Genomic DNA, 20,048 nt, shown 5'->3' on the forward strand with positions numbered 1-20,048 from the left:
TTTCTGTTATTGATTTTTAGTTTGATTCCAGTGTAGTCAGAAAAAATGCCTTGTATAATTTCAATTCTTCTAAAATTGTTGGGGTTTGTTTTACGGCCCAATATATGCTATATGTTCCATGGACACTTGAAAGGAGTGTGTATTCTGCTGTTGTTGGGTGGTGTGTTCTGTAAGTGTCAGTTAGATCCTGTTGGGTCATTGTGTTGTTGAGAATGCTCATTTTCTGTTTAGCTGTTCTGTAAATTGTTGAGAGAAGGGGTGTTGAAGTTTCCAACTATAATTTGTCTACTTCTTTCAGTTTTATCAGCTTTTGCTTCTGTGTTTGCTGCATACACATTTAGAATTGCTTTGTTTTTCTTGATGGATTGACTTTTTTATCATTATATATCTCTGTGTCTGGTAATTTTTTTTCTAAATTCTAATTTATCTGATATTAATATAGCTACTCATGCTTCCTAGCTTTATTGAGGTATAGTGGACAATACTTCTGCTTTCTTTTAATTAATGTTTGCATGATATATCTTTTTCCATACTTTTTCCTTCAACCTGCCTATATTGCTATATTTGAAGTGACTTTCTTTTAGATACTATACAGTTGAGTCATGTTTTTAATCCTTTCTATGAGTCTCTGTCTTTTATTTGGTGTAGTTAGCCCATTCACATTTAATGAAATTAATGATATGTTAGGCCTACATTTACTATTTTTCTTTTCTGTTTGTTCTCTCTGCTTTGTTTTCTGTTTTATTTTTCCCTGTCTTCCTATCAGTTTCTTGAGCATATTTTAGAATTCCATTTTGATTTACATATAGTGTTTTTGAGTGTATTTCTTTGTATAGTTCATTTAATGGTTGCTCTAGATATTACATTATATACACATAACTTATCATTGTCTATTGCTATCATCATTTTGCCAGTTTGAGTGAAATGTAGAAACCTTGCCTCCCTTTAATCCCCTTTGCAGTCTCCTGTTTATCATTGTCTTAAATATCTTGTCTACATACATTTAGAACCAGATCAAACAGTGTTAACATTTTTTCCTTTAATTGTCAAACGTAATTTAAAAACTCCAGAGGGGAAGGAAAGTCTATTGCACTTACCCACATTTTCATTTACTGTATTCTTTTTTACTTTGTGGTGTTCCAAGATTCTTTATTTTATCTTTCATTTTCTGTTTAGGGAATTTCCTTTAGCCATTCTTTTAAGGTAAGTCTGCTGGTGACAAATTCTATTAGTTTTCCTTGATTTGAGAATGTCTTTATTTCTCCTTCATTCCTGAAGGATATTTTCATTAGATATAGGATTCTGTCTTGACAGTTCTTTTCTTTCAGCACTTGAAAAATGTTATGCTACCTCCTATGGCATCTGTGGTTTCTGATGTGAAATCTGCTGTCATTCACATTGTTTTGTAAGGTGTTGTTTCTCTCTCATGGCTTTCAGTGCATATATTTTATTTTATTTTTTTAAAGATTTATTTATTTATTTTATTTATTTTTGGCTGTGTCGGGTCTTAGTTGCAGCACGTGGGATCTTCGTTGAGGCAAGTGCGATCTTTTGTTGTGGTGCGGAGGCTCTTCATTGTGGTGTGTGGGCTTCTCTCTAGCTGTGGCGTGTGGGTTTTCTCTTCTCTAGTTGTGGCACACAGGCTCCAGGGTGCGTGGGCCCTGTAGTTGTGGTGCACTGGTTCCAGAGCACATGAGCCCTGTAGTTTGTGGCATGCAGGCTCTAGCTGAGATGCACGAGCTCAGTAGTTGTGGCATGCGGGCTTAGTTGCCCCACAGCCTGTGGGATCTTAGTTTGCTGACTAGGGATCGAACCCACGTTCCCTGCATTGCAAGGTGGATTCTTTACCATTGGACCACCAGGGAAGTCCCTCAGTACATATATTTTAATATTTAGTTTTCAGAAGTTTAAGGATGTGTCTTGGTGTGGATTTCTTTGGTTTTATCCTATTTGGGGATTGCTCTGTTTCTTGAATCTGTAAATTTATGTCTTTTGCCAAATTGGGATGTTTTCAGCCATTATTTCTTCATGTACTTTTAAAGCCCCATCCTCTTTCTCCTTTCCTTTTTGTGTTCTGATAACATGAATGTTGGTTCTTTTGCTACAGTCCCACAGGTCCCTGAGGCAGTATTTTTCCAGTCAATTTTGTCTGGGTAATTTCTATTCTTCTGTGTTCCATTTCACTGAGTCTTTCCTCTGTCCCATCTGTTCTGTTGTTGAGGCCATCCATTGAGGTTTTTTGTGTGTTTTTTGTTTTTGATTTATTTTTTTGGCTGTGTTGGGTCTTTGTTACTGTGCATGGGCTTTCTCTAGTTGTGGCGAGCGGGGGCTACTCTTCGTTGCTGTGCGAGGGCTTCTCATTGCAATGGCTGCTCTTGCTGCAGAGCGCAGGCTCTAGGCACACAGGCTTCAGTAGTTGTGGCATGTGGGCCTCAGTAATTGTGGCTTGCGGGCTCTAGAGCGCAGGCTCAGTAGTTGTGGTGCATGGACTTAGTTGCTCCATGGCATGTGGGATCTTCCTGGACCAGGGCTGAAACCCGTGTCCCCTGCATTGGCAGGGGATTCTTAACCATTGCACCACCAGGGAAGCCCCCACCCATTGAGTTTTTAATTTTAGTTATTGTGTTTTTAGGTCTAAAATTTCCATTTGGGTCTTCTTTATATCTTCTGTTTTTTTCCTGAGACATGCTCACTGAAGCGTTTTTGTGATGACTGATTCAAAATCTTTGTTGGATAATTATCTCTGTTATGTCAGTCTTGATACCTATCGATTTTTTTTCATTCAGTTTGAGATTTTTTCTGGTTCTTGATATGAGTGATTGTCAATTGAAACCTAGGCATTTTTGGTATTATGCTATGAGAATCTTGTTCTTATTTAAACCTGTTTTAGCTGGCTTCCTCTGACTTCACTCCAGCTGGGGAAGAGAGGGCGTCACCTCATCAGTACCAAGTGGCACTATATATATATGTGTGTGTGTGTGTGTGTGTGTGTGTGTGTATATATATATATATATATATATATATATATATACACACCACATCTTCTTTATCCATTCATCTGTTGATGGATACAAGATGCTTCTGTGTCTTGACTATTGTAAATAGTGCTGCTATGAACATTAGGATGCATGTATTTTTTTGAATTACAACTTTGTTTTGTATATGGTGTTCAGAGTTTTTAGTCATACTTAGCAGGAGGAATGGGGAGAAGTATATTTACTCTATTTTCCCAGAAGCAGAAATCAGCCTACTTCTTAAGAGAGAAAAAAAACACAAAGCTCATTTCCAGTTCAGATTAAAATTACAGAACTTTTACTTCTTTGCTATTATACTTACATATCTTTTTTTGGTGGAGGTGTTATAATGACATTAACACAATTACTTTCTTGGTTTATCCTATAATATAACAAATAATGGCAAATGAAGTAAAACTAATAAGAATGGTTGCCGTTTCTAAAAAAAAGAAACATTGGGAGTGTTAGATATTTTTCCATGTCCAGAAATAATTTTCTACATAATTTTAGTGGTTACATAGCACTCCATCCTTTGAGCACTGGCAATGGTGGTAAGTTTTCATTATAATTGACAATTTGATGGTGAAACTCCTCGATTTGTTTCTTTACATACATCCATGATTATTTGTTAAAGATATTTTTTGGGAAATTGAATTTTTGTGTTACAGGAGAGGGTTCACTAAATTGTAAGGAATTCAGTGGATGACAGTGAAAAATCTTCCTCTTCACACTAAACAGTAATACTGTTTGGAGGCTGATGATTCTGGGCAATGCATGTCACTTTTTCCTGATCAGTGCTCTACCCCTCTCCAGCTCTTCCTTCCCAGATCTTCCAAAAAAGAGTTAGAGATGGCCACATCTCCAGCCAGTTTTTATTTGTTCATTTATTTACTTATTAATTTTGTTTTCCTGTGGTTTTTAGGGCGCTTCTAAGTATAAATAGACAAATATTAGGATAAAAGGAAGGGAAATAAAAAGAAGAAGATATCAAAACAAGTTTTAGAATGTAGCCATGTTGGTCAACAATCCTACACAATTAGAAACTTCGAAGTCTAGATTTATCTCTGGTATTCTGGGATGACATAACAGAGTTAGAAGTCCAATCAAACACATGAATTTCAACACCCCCACAGAGAAATCGATAATTCCTCTATAGTAAAGGTTTCCTGATACTCGAGAGTTAAGAAATCTTTTGATGGATCTTCATATGGATGATGGAAACAGTATCTTCAATTACAACTTTGTCATAAATGCTATTACAGGACTCCTATGGCTCTTTCTCTTTTTGAAAATATTTTTTTCATTCAGTAAGTAAGATTAAAACCTATAAGATTTTGCTTACAGTTAATGAGTGATAAGAGAAAGGGTGAACATTAATTATCCTCTGATTGGGTAATTAAAATGCATCTGACCCAAAGTCAAGTTACTCAGTGATATACCAGTTACTTTGTGTGGGCTTAAGAGTTTTTGACCAAAATACTTCTAAACAAAGCATGCCATCTGAGAGCATAGGGATACTGGGTACATAAAATACTACATAAGAAAGTTGATGGAAGGTAGTTGTGTCAGACCTTTAGATTCTTTTTTGAAAAAAATTGAAGTATAGTTGATTTACAATGTTGTGTTAGTTTCTGGTGTACAGCAAAGTGATTCGGTTATACATATATATATATATGTATATATATGCTTTTTCATTATAGGCTACTACAAGATATTGAATATAGTTCCCTTTGCTATACAGTAGGACCTTATTTATCTATTTTATATATAAGACCTTTAGATTCTTTAGGCTTCTAACAGTTGGTTGCCATATGCAGGGACTTTGCAACCAGTTCATCGTTATTTTCTCTCTTGACTTTTCTGAGTTAGATAGTTTTAACCCACACCCACTAAGCAGGATTAAAGAGACACTTTAAAATAAAGATTAGTTGGAAAACATAAAGCAATCCTACATCCCAGTAGAATTTTAGTTGAATTAAATTGTAAGAGAAATGCAATGATTATTGCACGTATTGTTCTAGTCTCACTACATCTGTTGAGTAGAATTTGCATTCCAAGTGTTTTCATCTTTACCATCATTGAGTCCTTAATCTGTCTCCCTTCCTTTTTGAAGTCTTCCCCATGCTTTTCCGACACTCCTTTCTGGCTGGTTCTCTTTTTTTCTGAGTTGCTAGATGGTGCACAATTTGAGAGTTCTGATGATGTTGTTATCAAAGAAATCTGTGCAGGAGGAGCATTACCAAATAAGAAATTGCTAATCAATGTCCAGATGACGTGGCATGGATAAAGTACCATCCCCAACAGTGTCCAAATGTCTCCACTGGAAGAGTGCACCATGGATGTAGTTGGTCTTTCTGCCTGTGCAGTAAACTGCCATGCTTTTTCTCAAGGAGCATCCAGAGGAAACTGATTTATAAAGGAAGAACCATCAAGAAGTCAGAATTGGGGCTTCCCTGGTGGCACAGTGGTTGAGAGTCTGCCTGCCGATGCAGGGGACACGGTTCATGCCCCAGTCCGAAGATCCCACATGCCGCGGAGCGGCTGGGCCCGTGAGCCATGGCTGCTGAGCCTGCGCGTCCGGAGCCTGTGCTCCGCAATGGGAGAGGCCACAACAGTGAGAGGCCCGTGTACTGCAAAAAAAAAAAAAAAAAAAAAAGACAGAATTGAATTATTGCAACAATGTTTCTTTCTCTAGCATAAGATTCCCTCTTGAATTCCACTTTTGCCTGTTGTCAGCAACATTCCGTTCGTGATGCCCAAAGATATCAAGAGAGCTACCGCTTTTTGCAATTCAGACATAGCTTACTTTTTTTCAGGCCCTTATACAAATATGGCCTTCTTTTGGGTCATTTTATAGAGAGGAGCTAGCAATGTTTGCAGATGTGGACCATGCATCTTGCAAAATCCATGTAATCCAATCATGGGCTGTGTTTCTTCTTAGTACCAAAGGTAGGCAACAACACTTCACTTTTTGTTGCCTGTGGAATGTCACATGTGGCTCCTGCCAAGGGTATTCCTAAGAATTTCACCATTTGAGTGGGCCCTTAGATTTTTGTTGGATTTATCAACTAGCTTCTGTTGATCATATGTGTCACTGTTGCATTTAAGTCAGTCCTTGTTCGATCTTCAGTTTCCAATATTATCATATCATCAATGTAGTATATTATTATACTTGGGACCTGCATTAAGTCTAAATCCCTTCTAACCAAATTATGACAGTTGAATTATGACAGCTGGTGAATTCAAATAACATTTTGACAGTACAGTAAATGTAAATTAGGATCCTTCCCACATGAAAGCAAACTGTAGTTGACTCTTCCTATATTGAGATAGGGAAAAAAGCATTTGCAGGATCAGTCACTGAGAACCAGTCTCCTTTAGCTTCCTGTATTTTTCCACTGTTGAAACCATATCAGGAAGTACTGATGCTATTAGGTGATACTAATTTATTTAAGCCTTGATGATCTGCTGTTAGTCTCCCTGAGCCATCCGCCTTTTTCATGGACCACTCAGGGCTATTCTAAGAGAATTTGTTGGACCAGCACTCCAGCTTCTAACGTGTCATTAAGTAAAATGGTAACTTTTTTTGTCCACCACATTTTCTACACTGCTTCAAAATAACAACTTGTATGAGCTTAGGCAATTATAAAGATTCTCATTTATGATGTGCAATTAATACTGGCCAAGGGATGAACTTATACTCCTCTTGTTTTATAATACTACGTAGGAGAAGTATTCCCCAGTCAGACATAAATATCCATCTCAGGAATACATTTAGATGAAGGAGGTACAGTTCACATAAAGTCTATTCAAATATTCCCATTTTCATGCAGATTTTCACCTTAATTCCATCAACTGTTGCATCCCTATATCCTTTTAATCTAACTGTGGCCCCTGTTAGGACTTGACCAACAGATTTTGGAATCACAGTGCATTATTCTTCCATGTCAAAGAGTCCCAGAAAACTTTCTTCTCTGCCCTCTGGCCATTTACCCACATATGTGCATATGGCCTTTGGGTACTCAGCTGGGTGTTGAGCCTGGCTGAAGACTAAGATAAACCTTGAGTCCATACTGATAGTAAATGTATGAACGAGGGAGAAAGGAAAAGCCCTTCCTTAAGGTCTAGTGGCAACTAGTAATGTGGAAAGAATGATGGAGTTAGAAAAATAACCTTTTGCAACCATTCTAGTTGGTAATAATTAAGCCAAGCAAGAATCATTGATGGATGCCAAAGCTATCGGATGAAAGTTTAATGAGGAACAATACATTTACGTAGTTTCAAGGTATGCTCCTACACATTGCTCATTAATTACATAGGGAAAATTTGTAACTTTGCAGTGGAGAAAACTGACGGACACTACCTTAACTAAATGATCAGAAACATAAAAATTTTAATTTGAAGAGTCCTCATAATCTCACCTTCTGGAGATAACCAGTCTTAACAGTTCAGTAACTATCCCTCAGGAATTCTGAAGTTTTTCTGGATATGACTGATTGATTGTTCCAGAGACGTTTGTTGAGAAGAGTATCCTTTCCCCACTGAATATTCTTTTTTTTTTAACATCTTTATTGGAGTGTAATTGCTTTACAATGTTGTGTTAGTTTCTCCTGTATAACAAAGTGAATCAGCAATACGTATACATATATCCCCATATCTCCTCCCTATTGTGTCTCCCTCCCACCTTCCCTATCCCACCCCTCTAGGTGGTGACAAAGCACTGAGCTGATCTCCTTGTGCTATGCATCTGCTTCCCACTAGCTATCTATTTTACATTTGGTAGTGTATATATGTCAATGCTGCTCTTTCACTTCATCCCAGCTTCCCCTTCCCCTCCCCCCGTGTCCTCAAGTCTATTCTCTACGTCTGTGTCTTTATTCCTGTCCTGCCCCTACGTTCATCAGAACCATTTATTTTTTTTTAGATTTCGTATATATGTGTTAACATATGGTATTTGTTTTTCTCTTTTTGACTTACTTCACTCTGTATGACAGACTCTAGGTCCATCCACCTCCCTACAAATAACTCAATTTCGTTTCTTTTTATGGCTGAGTAATATTCCATTGTATATATGTGCCACATCTTCTTTATCCATTCATCTGTCGATGGACACTTAGTTGCTTCCATGTCCTGGCTTTTATAAATAGTGCTGCAATGAACATTGTGGTACATGACTCTTTTTGAATTATGGTTTTCTCAGGATATATGCCCAGTAGTGGGATTGCTGGGTCATATGCTTGTTCTATTTTTAGTTTTTTAAGGAACCTCCATAGTGGCTGTATCAATTTACATTCCCACCAACAGTGCAAGAGGGTTCCCTTTTCTCCACACCCTCTCCAGCATTTATTGTTTTTAGATCTTTTGATGATGGCCATTCTGACTGGTGTGAGGTGATACCTCATTGTAGTTTTGATTTGCATTTCTCTAATGATTAGTGATGCTGAGCATCCTTTCATGTGTTTGTTGGCCATCTGTGTGTCTTCTTTGGAGAAATGTCTATTTAGGTCTCCTGCCCATGTTTGGATTGGGTTGTTTGTTTTTTTGATATTGAGCTGCATGAGCTGTTTGTATATTTTGGAGATTAATCCTTTGTCAGTTACTTCGTTTGCAAATATTTTCTCCCATTCTGAGGGTCGTCTTTTGGTCTTGTTTATGGTTTCCTTTGCTGTGCAAAAGCTTTTAAGTTTGATTAGGTCCCATTTGTTTATTTTTGTTTTTATTTCCATTTCCCTAGGAGGTCCCCACTGAATATTCTTGACACCTTTGTCAGACATCAATTGATCATATATGTGTGAATCTATTTCTAAATTCTATTTTGTCTCATGGATATCTTTTTTTAAATATTTATTTATTTATTTTGGCTGCGCCAGCTCTTAGTTGTGGAACGCGGGATCTTCATTCCGGCATGCGGGATCTAGTTCCCCGACCAGGAATTGAACCTGGGCCCCCTGCATTGGGAGCGTGGAGTCTTACCCACTGGACCACCAGGGAAGTCCCTCTCATGTATATCTTTACAAAAATACTACACTGTTTTGAAAACTGTAGCTTTATAAGTCTTGAAATGAGGTAATGTAAGTCCTCTAACTTTTTTCTTGTTCAAAATTGCTCTGGCTAATCTAAGTCTTGTGGTTTTATTTCTATATTAATTTTAGAATCAGCTTGTCCATTTTTGGTTCTTAAATTTCTTTATTGATTGTGATCAATGTTGCTTGTAATATTTCAATTTTAAGGAACTTACCGAGATTGTTTTCTTTGTGCCCTAGTGTATGATCAAGTTTTGTGAATGTTCCATGTACACCTGAGAAAAAGTATATTTTGTATGATCTGGGTATAGTGTTTCTTTCTTTTGTTCTTTCCTTCTCTCTCCCTCTCTCCCTCCTTCCCTCCCCCGCCTTTCTCTCTCTCTTTAAAAGTCTCCCATTAGAGAAAGCTTTTATTTCTTCTTGTATCTCTGTAGTTTTCAGCTTATGTAGGCTTTTGCTGTGTTACTTTGTGCATAGATATTTACAGATATCTTTATTGTTATATCTTCATTGTGAACAGGGCTTGTAACATTACGAAGTATCCCACTTTATCTTATATCCTTTTGGAATTCTACTCTGTCCGGTATCAGGATTTCAATCCCTGCTTTTATATTGTTTTCATTTGGTAAATCTTTGCCCATCGTTTTAACTTTAGCCTTTTTGAAAGACCATTTTAAGCATGTCTCTTGTATATAGCATTGTGTTGGGTTCTGCTTTACAAGGCAATGTGAAAACCTTTTTATTTTAATAGATGAAGTAAGCCTATTCACATTTATTTGTATTACTGTTTGGTAATATAAATAATACAAATATGTTCTCAGTTCTCTCATTTTATCTTATGATGTAATTACTGTGTGTATTTGTTATATTTACTGTGTTTCTTTTTCTATTGTTTCCTCTAAACTTTTTTTGGTAGTTAGGAAGACTTGTATTTTTATGCTGGTGGTTACCTTTGTGTTAATCCTTTTTATAGTACTCTTAGTCAACCCTTTTATCTTTCTTTTTATTTACATATTTATTTATAAAATTGTATATATTTAAGGTGTACAGCATGATGATTTGATATACATATACATAGTGAAATGATTCCTACAGTTAAGCTAATTAACATATCATCTCCTTACATAGTTACCATTTTTTGTGTGTGATGAGTGCACCTGAAATTTACTCTCTTAGTATATTTCCATTGTTCAATACAGTGTTAAGTATAGTCATCATGCTTGTATATTAGATCTCTAGACTTTATTCATCCTACATAAATGTAACTTTATACTCTTTGACCAACATCTCTCCTCATTTCCCCCATACCCTTGGTAACCACCATTCTACTCTTTGCTTCTGAGTTTGACTTTTTAATTTTTTTTTTAGATTCCACATATTAGTGAGATCATACAGTATTTGTCTTTCTGTCTGACTTATTTCACTTAGCATAATGTCCTCCATGTTCATCCATGTTGTTGAAAATGGCAGGATTTCCTTCTTTCTCATGGATGAATACTACTCCACTCTATATATACTAGATCTTTTTTATCCATTCATCCACTAATGGACACTTAGGTTATTTCCATATATTGGCTATTGCAAATAATGTTGCAATGAACATGGGAGTGCAGATACCTATTTGGCATAGTGATTTCATTTCCTTTGGACATATACCCAGAAGCAGGACTGCAGGATCATACAGTAGTTCTAGTTTTAATTACTTGAGTAATCTTTACACTGTTTTCCATAATGGCTTTACCAATTTACCTTTTTTTTTTTTCGGTAAGTGGGCCTCTCACTGTTGTGGCCTCTCCTGTTGCGGAGCACAGGCTCCGGACGCGGAGGCTCACGGGCCTAGTTGCTCCACGGCATGTGGAATCTTCCTGGACCGGGGTACGAACCCGTGTCCCCTGCATCAGCAGGTGGACTCTCAACCACTGCGCCACCAGGGAAGCCCCAATTTACCTTTTTTAAATTAATCTTTTACCATCTAATTTGTCTCTGATCTGTTACCTATACAGCAGTAAATGATCTTATTCAGTTTCCCCCTTTCTTTCTCTTCTCCTCCCATATTTTAGTTGTATTTTTTCTACTTTGTCAGAACACTTAATGTGTATACATTATCCATCAACCCATGACCCCAGCCTTATTTTAGTCTTATCTTTACCGTTAAATATATGAAATGCTTACTGTCAGTCCTTTTGCCAGAATTTTCCCATTCATTGTTTTTGGTTGAAGCTCATTGTTTACTATAGTGCTATCCAGTAACACTTCCTTCAGTGATGGGAATGTTCTGTATCTGTGCTGTCCAGTACTGTCCAGTACTGTAACCAGCCACATGTGGCTACTGAGCACTGGAAATGTGCTTTAGTGTGACTGAGGAACTGAATTTTTAATTTTATTCCATTTTAATTCATCAAAATTTAAACTCAAATAGCCACATGTGGTTAGTGGCTACCATATTAAGCAGTGAAGCGCTAGCAAATTCCTTAGGAAGGGCACACATATTCTGGCCTATTCAAAACTTTTTCTGACGGCCTTGATACTTGAAGGGTATCTTGGCTGGATATAGTTTCCTTTATTTGTACTTTCTTTCCTTAATTTTCTTGAATGTGCTGTTCTACTATTGCCTTGCTTTCTGTGTTGTTTTTGAGAAATGGATGCTGATCTAATTCTTTTGCTTGGAGGCCCTGAGGAATATTTTTCTTTGCCTTTAAATTCTAATAGTTTTAATTAGGATATATCTCAGAGTTGATTGCTCCAAGTCAATTTTCCTTGGTACCCAGTGGGCCCTTTGATTGTGTTGAGGTTTGTTTTATGATCCAGGATATGGTCTAGCTTGGTGAATATTCCATGTATACTTGAAGAAACAGTTAATCTCAGTTTTTGAGTGAAATGTTCTACAATTCCTTGGATGGTTGGTGGTGTTCAGTTTTTCTGTATCTTTGTTGATTTTCACTCATCACTAAGAGAGGTGATGAAAGTTGGCAGCCATATTTGTGGATTGTCCCATTTCTTCTTTCAGTTTTGCTTCATGTATTTTGAAGCTATATTGTTAGGGCGATCACCCCCGCACCCCTGTTCCCAGGGCTTCCCCATCTTGGTCCTCTAGCTGGACAGTTGGGGCTTTCATCTCCATCCTGGCACTCACTTTCTGCAACTAGGTTTGCCCTTGAGGCCAAGTGGTGAGAGGTTAGAAGAAAGGCAATGGAGATCCTTCCCATACTCTTCAGACCACTATTCCTCTGGCCAAAGAAGAGGATTCCTCTCCTTTAGAGTTTGAGGAGCCTGCTGCTGCAAGGTTACATCTTTGGCACTGGGATTTACTTTGGGGCAGGACTGCATGAGAAAGAAAAGAGGCTTTCTCTCATTTTCTCTGTCCCACAAGAGCCCCTCCCACCCCCTTTCAGTCTTCATGTCATATTGGTGTACCTGCTGACTCTGTATTTGATGCCTCTCTCAAGCTCTGTGTTCTCTTAGCCACTCAGTTTATTCTGGTGGCTTCAGCTAGTGCTGAAATGCTACTGCCTCTCAATCCTTCGTCTATCCTAGCCTCCTCTCACAGATCCAGCATCATATATGCACCTTCCAGCTGGACGTCTCTATCAGTATGTGACATAAACACTCCAGCTCAGGTCCAAGATCTATCTCAATTTCCCCTTCTGCCAACCCACTGTCTTTCCTGTTTTGCTAATCTCAATATGTGGCACCAGCCTCAACCCAGCTGTTCATCAACCCAGCTGTTCACTCTCAAGGGAGAGTAATATTCTCTGCCTTTGTCCTACTTGACAATACTTCTGTATAACTTATAAATCTAACTATATTGTGGGAAGGTCAGAAAATATTCTGATCATATAAAGAGTCAAGTATTTTGGAGACTGATGATAGATAGAAAAAAAAAGGTGAAAATCCCTCCACTGTCTGCCCCTGAATATCTCTATAGCCCTTTATCTCATCACTGCCCAAAGCACTGTTTTCCTATCATACTGTGCTATTTATAGTTCTCTAACTCACCATGTGTGTTTCATGTCTTCCTGCTTTTTCTCATACTACTGCCCCATATTCGTGAGGGAGGTTATATTCTTGTTTAAGGATTCAAAGCTCTACCTCCCCAATAACACAAGTTGGAAACTTATTCCATCCCTTGTGAAAGCCCATTGCACCCTGTACACATGTCCAGCATAGCTCCTATAACATCTCATTGCAGGTGTGTGTTCACATTTAGGCATACCTCCGGAATATTGGAGGTTTGGTTCCAGACCACTGCAATAAAGAAAATATCGCAATAAAGCGAGACACATGAATTTTTTGGTTTCCCTGTGCATATAAAAGTTACATTGACATTATACTGTAGTCTATTAAGTGTGCAATAACATTATGTTTAAAAAAACCAATGTACATACATTAATTAAAAATTACTTTGTTGCTTAAAAATGCTAACCATCGGGCTTCCCTGGTGGTGCAGTTGTTGAGAGTCCGCCTGCTGATGCAGGGGACACGGGTTCGTGCCCTGGTCTGGGAAGATCCCACATGCCGCGGAGTGGCTGGGCCCATGGGCCATGGCCGCTGAGCCTGCACGTCCGGAGCCTGTGCTCCGCAACGGGAGAGGCCACAACAGTGAGAAGCCCGCGTACCAGAAAAAAAAAAATTGCTAACCATCATCTGACAATTGCAGGGTTGCCACAAACCTTCAATTTGTAAAAAACGTGATATCTGTGAAGCACAATAAAGTGAAGCGCAGTAAAACACGGCATGCCTGTGCAAGTCTCCTTATTGGGGTACGAGCTCCTTGAGAGCAGGCACTCTATCTTTGTTTCCCCAGCAATTGGGACAGGTCCAGGCACAGAGTGTTAACTCAGTAGTCAGTGGTCTTTTCTCCATGAATTGAAAAATTAATACACTAGCAGGACTGTTCTGTGTTTTCCTCCCCCAAAGTATAGTATCAAGCAAGAAAGGGTCAGGTTTCCAGTGCCAGCTAAAAATTGTCACTTGCTATCTGCCCCTACAAGGATGAAGTCACTAGCCACTGCAGTCACTGACCTTCAACATACCCTGAAAGGAATTCAGGGTGGAGATCAGGAATGAGACACTCTGTGCTCTGGGAAAAACAGGCAGAGCAGGCCTTCAGATAGTTAGATATTTTCAGGAGAAAATTTTCTGAACTCAATTTCTTGCATCTTCTCATATCTAGCAAAGCACTAAAACCATTAACGGAGACATCTGCTCCTTCTGACTAGCAGCAACCTTCTACCAAGATGTGTGCTTAATTGCATGTACCCCCTTCACCAAAATCACATATATACTGACCTCCCCCCTTGCCTCTTCAGAGCAGTTCCTCAGAGCTATCTGAGAGGCTGTCTCCTGAGCTGTAGTCCTCATTTTGCCCCAAATAAAACTTAACTCACAACTCTCACATTGTGCTTTTTTTTTTTCAGTTGACACCAGTGTAGCTTTTTCTAGTCAACTGTCAAAAGTGCTCTATTAAAAAAAAAAAAAAAGTGCTCTATTGAAAGAATTAGTTCCCACACATCTTTTCCATGTGTCCCATTCTGATCATTGCAGATTGTTGTTACAGGGATCTGTGTCATTTGAAGACGTGGCTGTGGATTTTACCCGACAGGAGTGGTACAGACTGGACCCTGCCCAGAGGACCATGCACAAGGATGTGATGCTGGAGAACTACAGCAACCTGGCGTCTGTGGGTGAGGATTATTTTCCATGTAACTCCTGGTAGCATGTGTTTCCTTTCTTGGTTGCTGTAACCTGGGCAGCCTTTGCAGAGTTCAGTGATACTTTAGTTCTAGATTCAAGGGGTCACAGATGATTTATCAGTTTGGGGCACCAGGAAGAGTGTGTGTGTTCTCACTTCCCCCAATGAAAGGTTTCAATGGGCACCCTTCCTTGTGCAGCTCATGAAGATGCACTTTTCTCCTCCATCAGAGGCCCTAAAGCTCAGACAACTTGGCCCACGTCCTGTGCCATTTCCCATTAACAGGCCTCTGCGTGGCCAAACCAGAGATGATCTTCAAGTTGGAGCGAGGGGAAGAACTGTGGATATTAGAGGAGGAATCCTCAGACCATGGTTACCCAGGTGAGTGAGCAAGAACTAGACATATGGAAAATAGGGGAAATAAGAGCTCAGGAATTCAGGTCAAAGGTTAAGTTTGGGCAGTGTTTTTCAGGAATCTCTTTTCAGAGGCCCTTGCTCTTTGAAAATGACCAGAGGACAAAGGTCTACATGCTTTCGATACCTAAATCCTACATCCCAATATCATGCTCACACTTAAGTGCTCTCTCCTATTTTATCTCAATTTTTGTAGTCATTTACCACTCTTATCTTTCCCTGCCTGCCTCAGCTTAGACATTTATTCTTAGTTAGTCTGTCTCTCTTTAGTATTCTCAATTGCCTTCCTTCCCTCCATTGCCTTGGATGCCTTCTGTTGTCAAGCAATCATTCATACATTCATTTAGTCATCTACCAAATCCTAAATGAAGTCAACTATATGCTGGTCACATTCTAGGTGTGGGGATCCAGTAGTGAATAAAGTAATATCTCTGTTCTCCTGGAGCTTGCAGTCTAATGAGGGAAAGAGACCAGAAACAAACAAATACATGGTGTTTGGTGGTGAAAAGAAAATCAATTCAAGATAAGAAGAACAGACAGTGATGGAGTTTGTGCTTTTGGGGAATGTGGTCAGAGAAGACTCTTTGGGGAAGTTAACATTAGTGCACCAACATCAGTGAAGTGAGAGAGACAGAGCCATGTGGAATTTTAGTATTCTGAGCAGAGAGAACAGTAAGTGCCAAGCCTAGTCTGAGCAATATATCATAGGAACAGCAAAGATGCTGGTGTGGCTTAATGGTGGGTGGTGAGAGTGTTAAGAGGTGATATCAGAGAGTTAGCCGGGGGCTAAGTTATGTAGAATTTTTATAGGCTTTGTTAAGCATTTTAATTTTACACTGTGACAAGGGAAAGCCTATGTTGGTTTTGAGTGAGAGAGATATGATCTGATTTGTTTTTAAAGGCTCTCTGTCACTGCTGTGTGCCAACAATTCTGTTGCGGGTAATGCCCTCAGTCATGATAATGACCTTCAGCATCAGAAGCTTCAAACTTTGGATCAAACTGTTGAATATGGGAAAGCCTTCTACAAGAGAACAGCCTTTGTTGGACATAAAAGAACACACACAGGAGAGAAAAACTTTGAATGTCATGAATGTGGGAAAACTTACTGCAGGAAATCAAATCTTATTGAACATCTGAGAATACACACAGGCGAGAGACCCTATAAATGTGGTGAATGTGCAAAAACCTTTAGTGCAAGATCATACCTCATTGCTCATCAGAAAACTCACACAGGGGAGAAGCCCTTTGAATGTAATGAATGTGGAAAATCTTTTGGCAGGAAGTCACAACTCATTCTACATCGGAGAACACACACAGGAGAGAGACCCTATGAATGCACTGAGTGTGGGAAAACCTTTTCTGAGAAGGCAACCCTCATGATTCATCAGAGAACTCACACAGGGGAGAAACCCTATGAATGTGGCGAATGTGGGAAAACATTTCGTGTTAAGATATCCCTTACTCAACACCAGAGAACTCACACAGGGGAGAAACCCTATGAATGTGGTGATTGTGGGAAAAACTTTCGTGCAAAAAAATCCCTAAACCAACATCAAAGAATTCACACAGGCGAGAAACCCTATAAATGTGGTGAATGTGGAAAATTCTTCAGAATGAAGATGACTCTCAATAATCACCAGAGAACTCATACAGGTGAAAAACCCTATCAGTGTAACGAATGTGGGAAATCTTTCAGGGTGCACTCATCTCTTGGAATACATCAGCGAATTCACACAGGAGAGAAACCTTATGAATGTAATAAATGTGGTAATGCCTTCTATGTCAAAGCACGCCTCATTGAACATCAGAGAATGCATTCAGGAGAGAAACCCTATGAATGTAGTGAATGTGGAAAAATCTTCAGTATGAAGAAGTCCCTGTGTCAACATCGGAGAACTCATGTAGGAGAGAAACTTTATGAATGAAGTGAATGCAGGAATGCCTTCTATGTGCAAGTATGCCTCATTGACACAGGAGAGAGACCCTTTGAATGTCAAGGATGTGGGAAAGCCTTCTGCCAGAAAGCACACCTCAGAGAACATCAGAGAACTCACTTAGGCCAGCCCTTGCCTTGTACTATGGAGAAAGCTTCTCTAAGAAGATTCCCCTCACCATTTGACCAAACTCTTTGGGCCATCTGATTACTGGTGCACACAGAGTGCACTTGTAACAATTTGGCTCTTATGTTGGTGTGAAAATTGTCCTGATCGCCTTAGGGAGTGGCTCATTGTTGTTTTCATTTCATTTGGATTTCCCTAATTAGTGGTGAGGTTGAACATTGGCTTACCTGTTGACTGGCCATTTGTTTTATTTCGTCTGTGCAATGACTGTTCATATCCTTTGCTCATTGTTTTCTAATGGGCTGTTTATCTTTTACTTCTTGGTTTAAATGTTGTTTTTCTTGTTTTTTTTTAATATGTGAAAATATAAAAATCCTTTTTCAGTCATGTGTGTTGCAAATATCTCCTCTCAGACTGTGACTGGTTATTTAATTTTTTTAACTCTTTTCTTCTGCTGAAGTTTTATGTTTTCATATTATTGGTTTCAAGGTGATAATATTCTCCTATACTTTCCTCTAAAGTGAAGGTTTCACTTTCAACATTTAGAATTTTAATCTACCCTAAATTTTTTCTTTGTAGTATGACGTCTACAATATATAATGCTGTATTTCTTTTAAATACTTTACATCAGTGGTATCACACTATTTTTAAACTTATGCAACTTGCTTTTTTTCACGAAGTGTTACATTTCCAAGATCTATCCATGTTGATAAATATATTTATTTATTTCTCCATTCCCCTAGTGAAAGACATTTGTATCATTTTTGTGTTTTGTGTTTAAATCTAGAAGTGGAAATGATGGGTCCAGGGTGTAGACAGTATGCCAGTTATTAATCTATTGTGCTTCAGCTCCAAACCTACCCTTCTATACTCGGCTTTGTGATGCTGGGGCCATGACTCTACAGAACACGTTTCTGTCTTGCCAGCTGCTACTCCCTGTTGGGTCCTACCAGTAAGAGATACTAAATATAAATATTGAGTCTGCGGAAGGAAGAAGGGACTTGCTCCTTTTTTCCTTCTGGTTGGCTCCCTGTTCATCTGTCAGCCCAGCATTGCTTCTTCACTTGGGCAGCAGCAGTTCCTCATGGTAGCAGCAGTTTAATCCAGTTTTCACTTTTCCAGCACTAACAGCTTTAGGGTACCCCACCCCCTCAGAGACCTAGCAGCATCTGGCTGGTGCCACCTCCTTAGAGGTATGAATCCCAGTCACATGAGACCCTGCTTCCAACCTTCTATTTTTAATAATTCCAACTTCTTCCCTTGTTACCCTAGGCCAGCTGCTTTCTGCAGTTGCTACCTCCATGATAATTTTAATGTTCTCTTTTTGTCTTTTAAGTTACGTGGTTAATAACTTCATCACTAGTTAAAAATTCATTTTAAGTTCTCTCTGTTAAAATAATCAGTATGGTTTCTGTCTCCTAACTGGGTTCTGATTGATATAGAAGTTTTTCAACTTGACTAAATTTTAAAGTTAAAAAAATTGCACTAATTTACACTCTCATGAGCAGTTTGAGAAAAAGTTTACATTTTCACACATATTCACCAGGACTTATCTGTTTTTTTAAAATTGTTGCCGATCTGAAAGGTGTAAAATGGCTTAAGCCCTCCCATCCATGAATATGGTTTGTCTTTTTATTTAACTCACCTTTTAAAATTTTAAATAGTATTGTATGGTTTTCTCTAAGAAATTGTCTTTGAAAGTTAATCTTTTAATAGAAAATTTGCTCATGTACATGTATATACATATATATTAAAAATATTATGTATTATGGGGTATATATATATTTATATGTAATATATGTATCTATATATATGTATATAAGTGTGTGTGTATACATGTGTGTGTATGTCTCCCCAGAAAACATTTTTGTTTTATATATTCATTTTATTTTACCCACATATTTACCACTTTGATTGCTCTTCATTCTTTTCTGCATTTCCTCCAGGATCATTTTCTTCTTTGCCTGAAAAATATCCTTTAGAGTTTTCTTTAGTGGAGGTCTATTAGTGATAAACCTCTCAACCTTGTGAATATTTTCTCTTGCACTTTTTTGATAAGCAAAAGTGAATCCTTTACCTTTAATACTTGGTAGCACTGTGCCATAGTAAATTGATGCAAAATTAAATACTTTTTTTTGCTTTTTTCCCTGAGTGTTCCATAATGATTATGACAACCCAGGATATTTGAATTAATCACCAGATGCCCCCCAATACAGCATACACCTGAATATACATATTACACTTTCTTCACTTTGTATATAGCATGCCCTCATCCTCATTTACTAATTATTAAGTTTATCAAAATGATATCTCATCAGTTCTTCCAATCTTCATCTCATCCATTAAAAAAATTAAATTTGATGTTTTAAAATTATTATTATTATGGAAAATGTCAAACATAAATAAAAGTAATCTATAGTGACAGAAAGCAGATCAGTGATTGCCTCTGGGGTAGGAATTAACTCCTATGAGATAGGAGGGAGCTTCCCAGGGTGATGAAACTATTCTGTATCTTGACTGGAGTGGGTGTTAATGGGGATACACAAGGTCATCAAATGAGTAAACTTAAGATTTGTGCATTTTATTGTATGTAAATTATATCTCAATTAAAATTTTAAAACAACAATAAAGAATTCCTTGTTCCCATATCAGGAGTCAAATGTGGGCTGCTTGGGAGAAAACGAAGAATCTTGACCACTAGATCAGATGAAAGACACTGGCAATGGGAAACTTGGTCCTCCCAAGGCTTTAGAAATGGTTTTGCTCCATGAAAATGACCTTTACTAAGGCCCCATGATGGGTTGTGCTGGCCTTCCATTAGCTACCATCACCTATGTGGTGATC

At 38.3% G+C, this 20,048-nt stretch overlaps 1 protein-coding gene across 1 annotated transcript in view; it reads left to right on the forward strand.

The window, feature by feature from the left end:
• Positions 1-18,972, forward strand: part of ZNF157 (zinc finger protein 157) — a 28,983-nt gene extending 10,011 nt beyond the window's left edge. Inside the window, exons 3-5 of the mRNA XM_027091389.1 lie at positions 14,582-14,721; positions 15,015-15,110; positions 16,045-18,972. Coding sequence (XP_026947190.1) covers positions 14,582-14,721; positions 15,015-15,110; positions 16,045-17,069 — 1,261 coding nt within the window. The 3' untranslated portion in view covers positions 17,070-18,972. The remainder of the gene's footprint in view (positions 1-14,581; positions 14,722-15,014; positions 15,111-16,044) is intronic.
• The last annotated feature ends 1,076 nt before the right edge of the window (positions 18,973-20,048 follow it).

Source organism: Aethalodelphis obliquidens, unplaced genomic scaffold (assembly GCF_003676395.1).
Source record: "Aethalodelphis obliquidens isolate GAN/ISIS:26980383/991018 unplaced genomic scaffold, ASM367639v1 scaffold71, whole genome shotgun sequence".
NCBI lineage: Eukaryota > Metazoa > Chordata > Mammalia > Artiodactyla > Delphinidae > Aethalodelphis > Aethalodelphis obliquidens.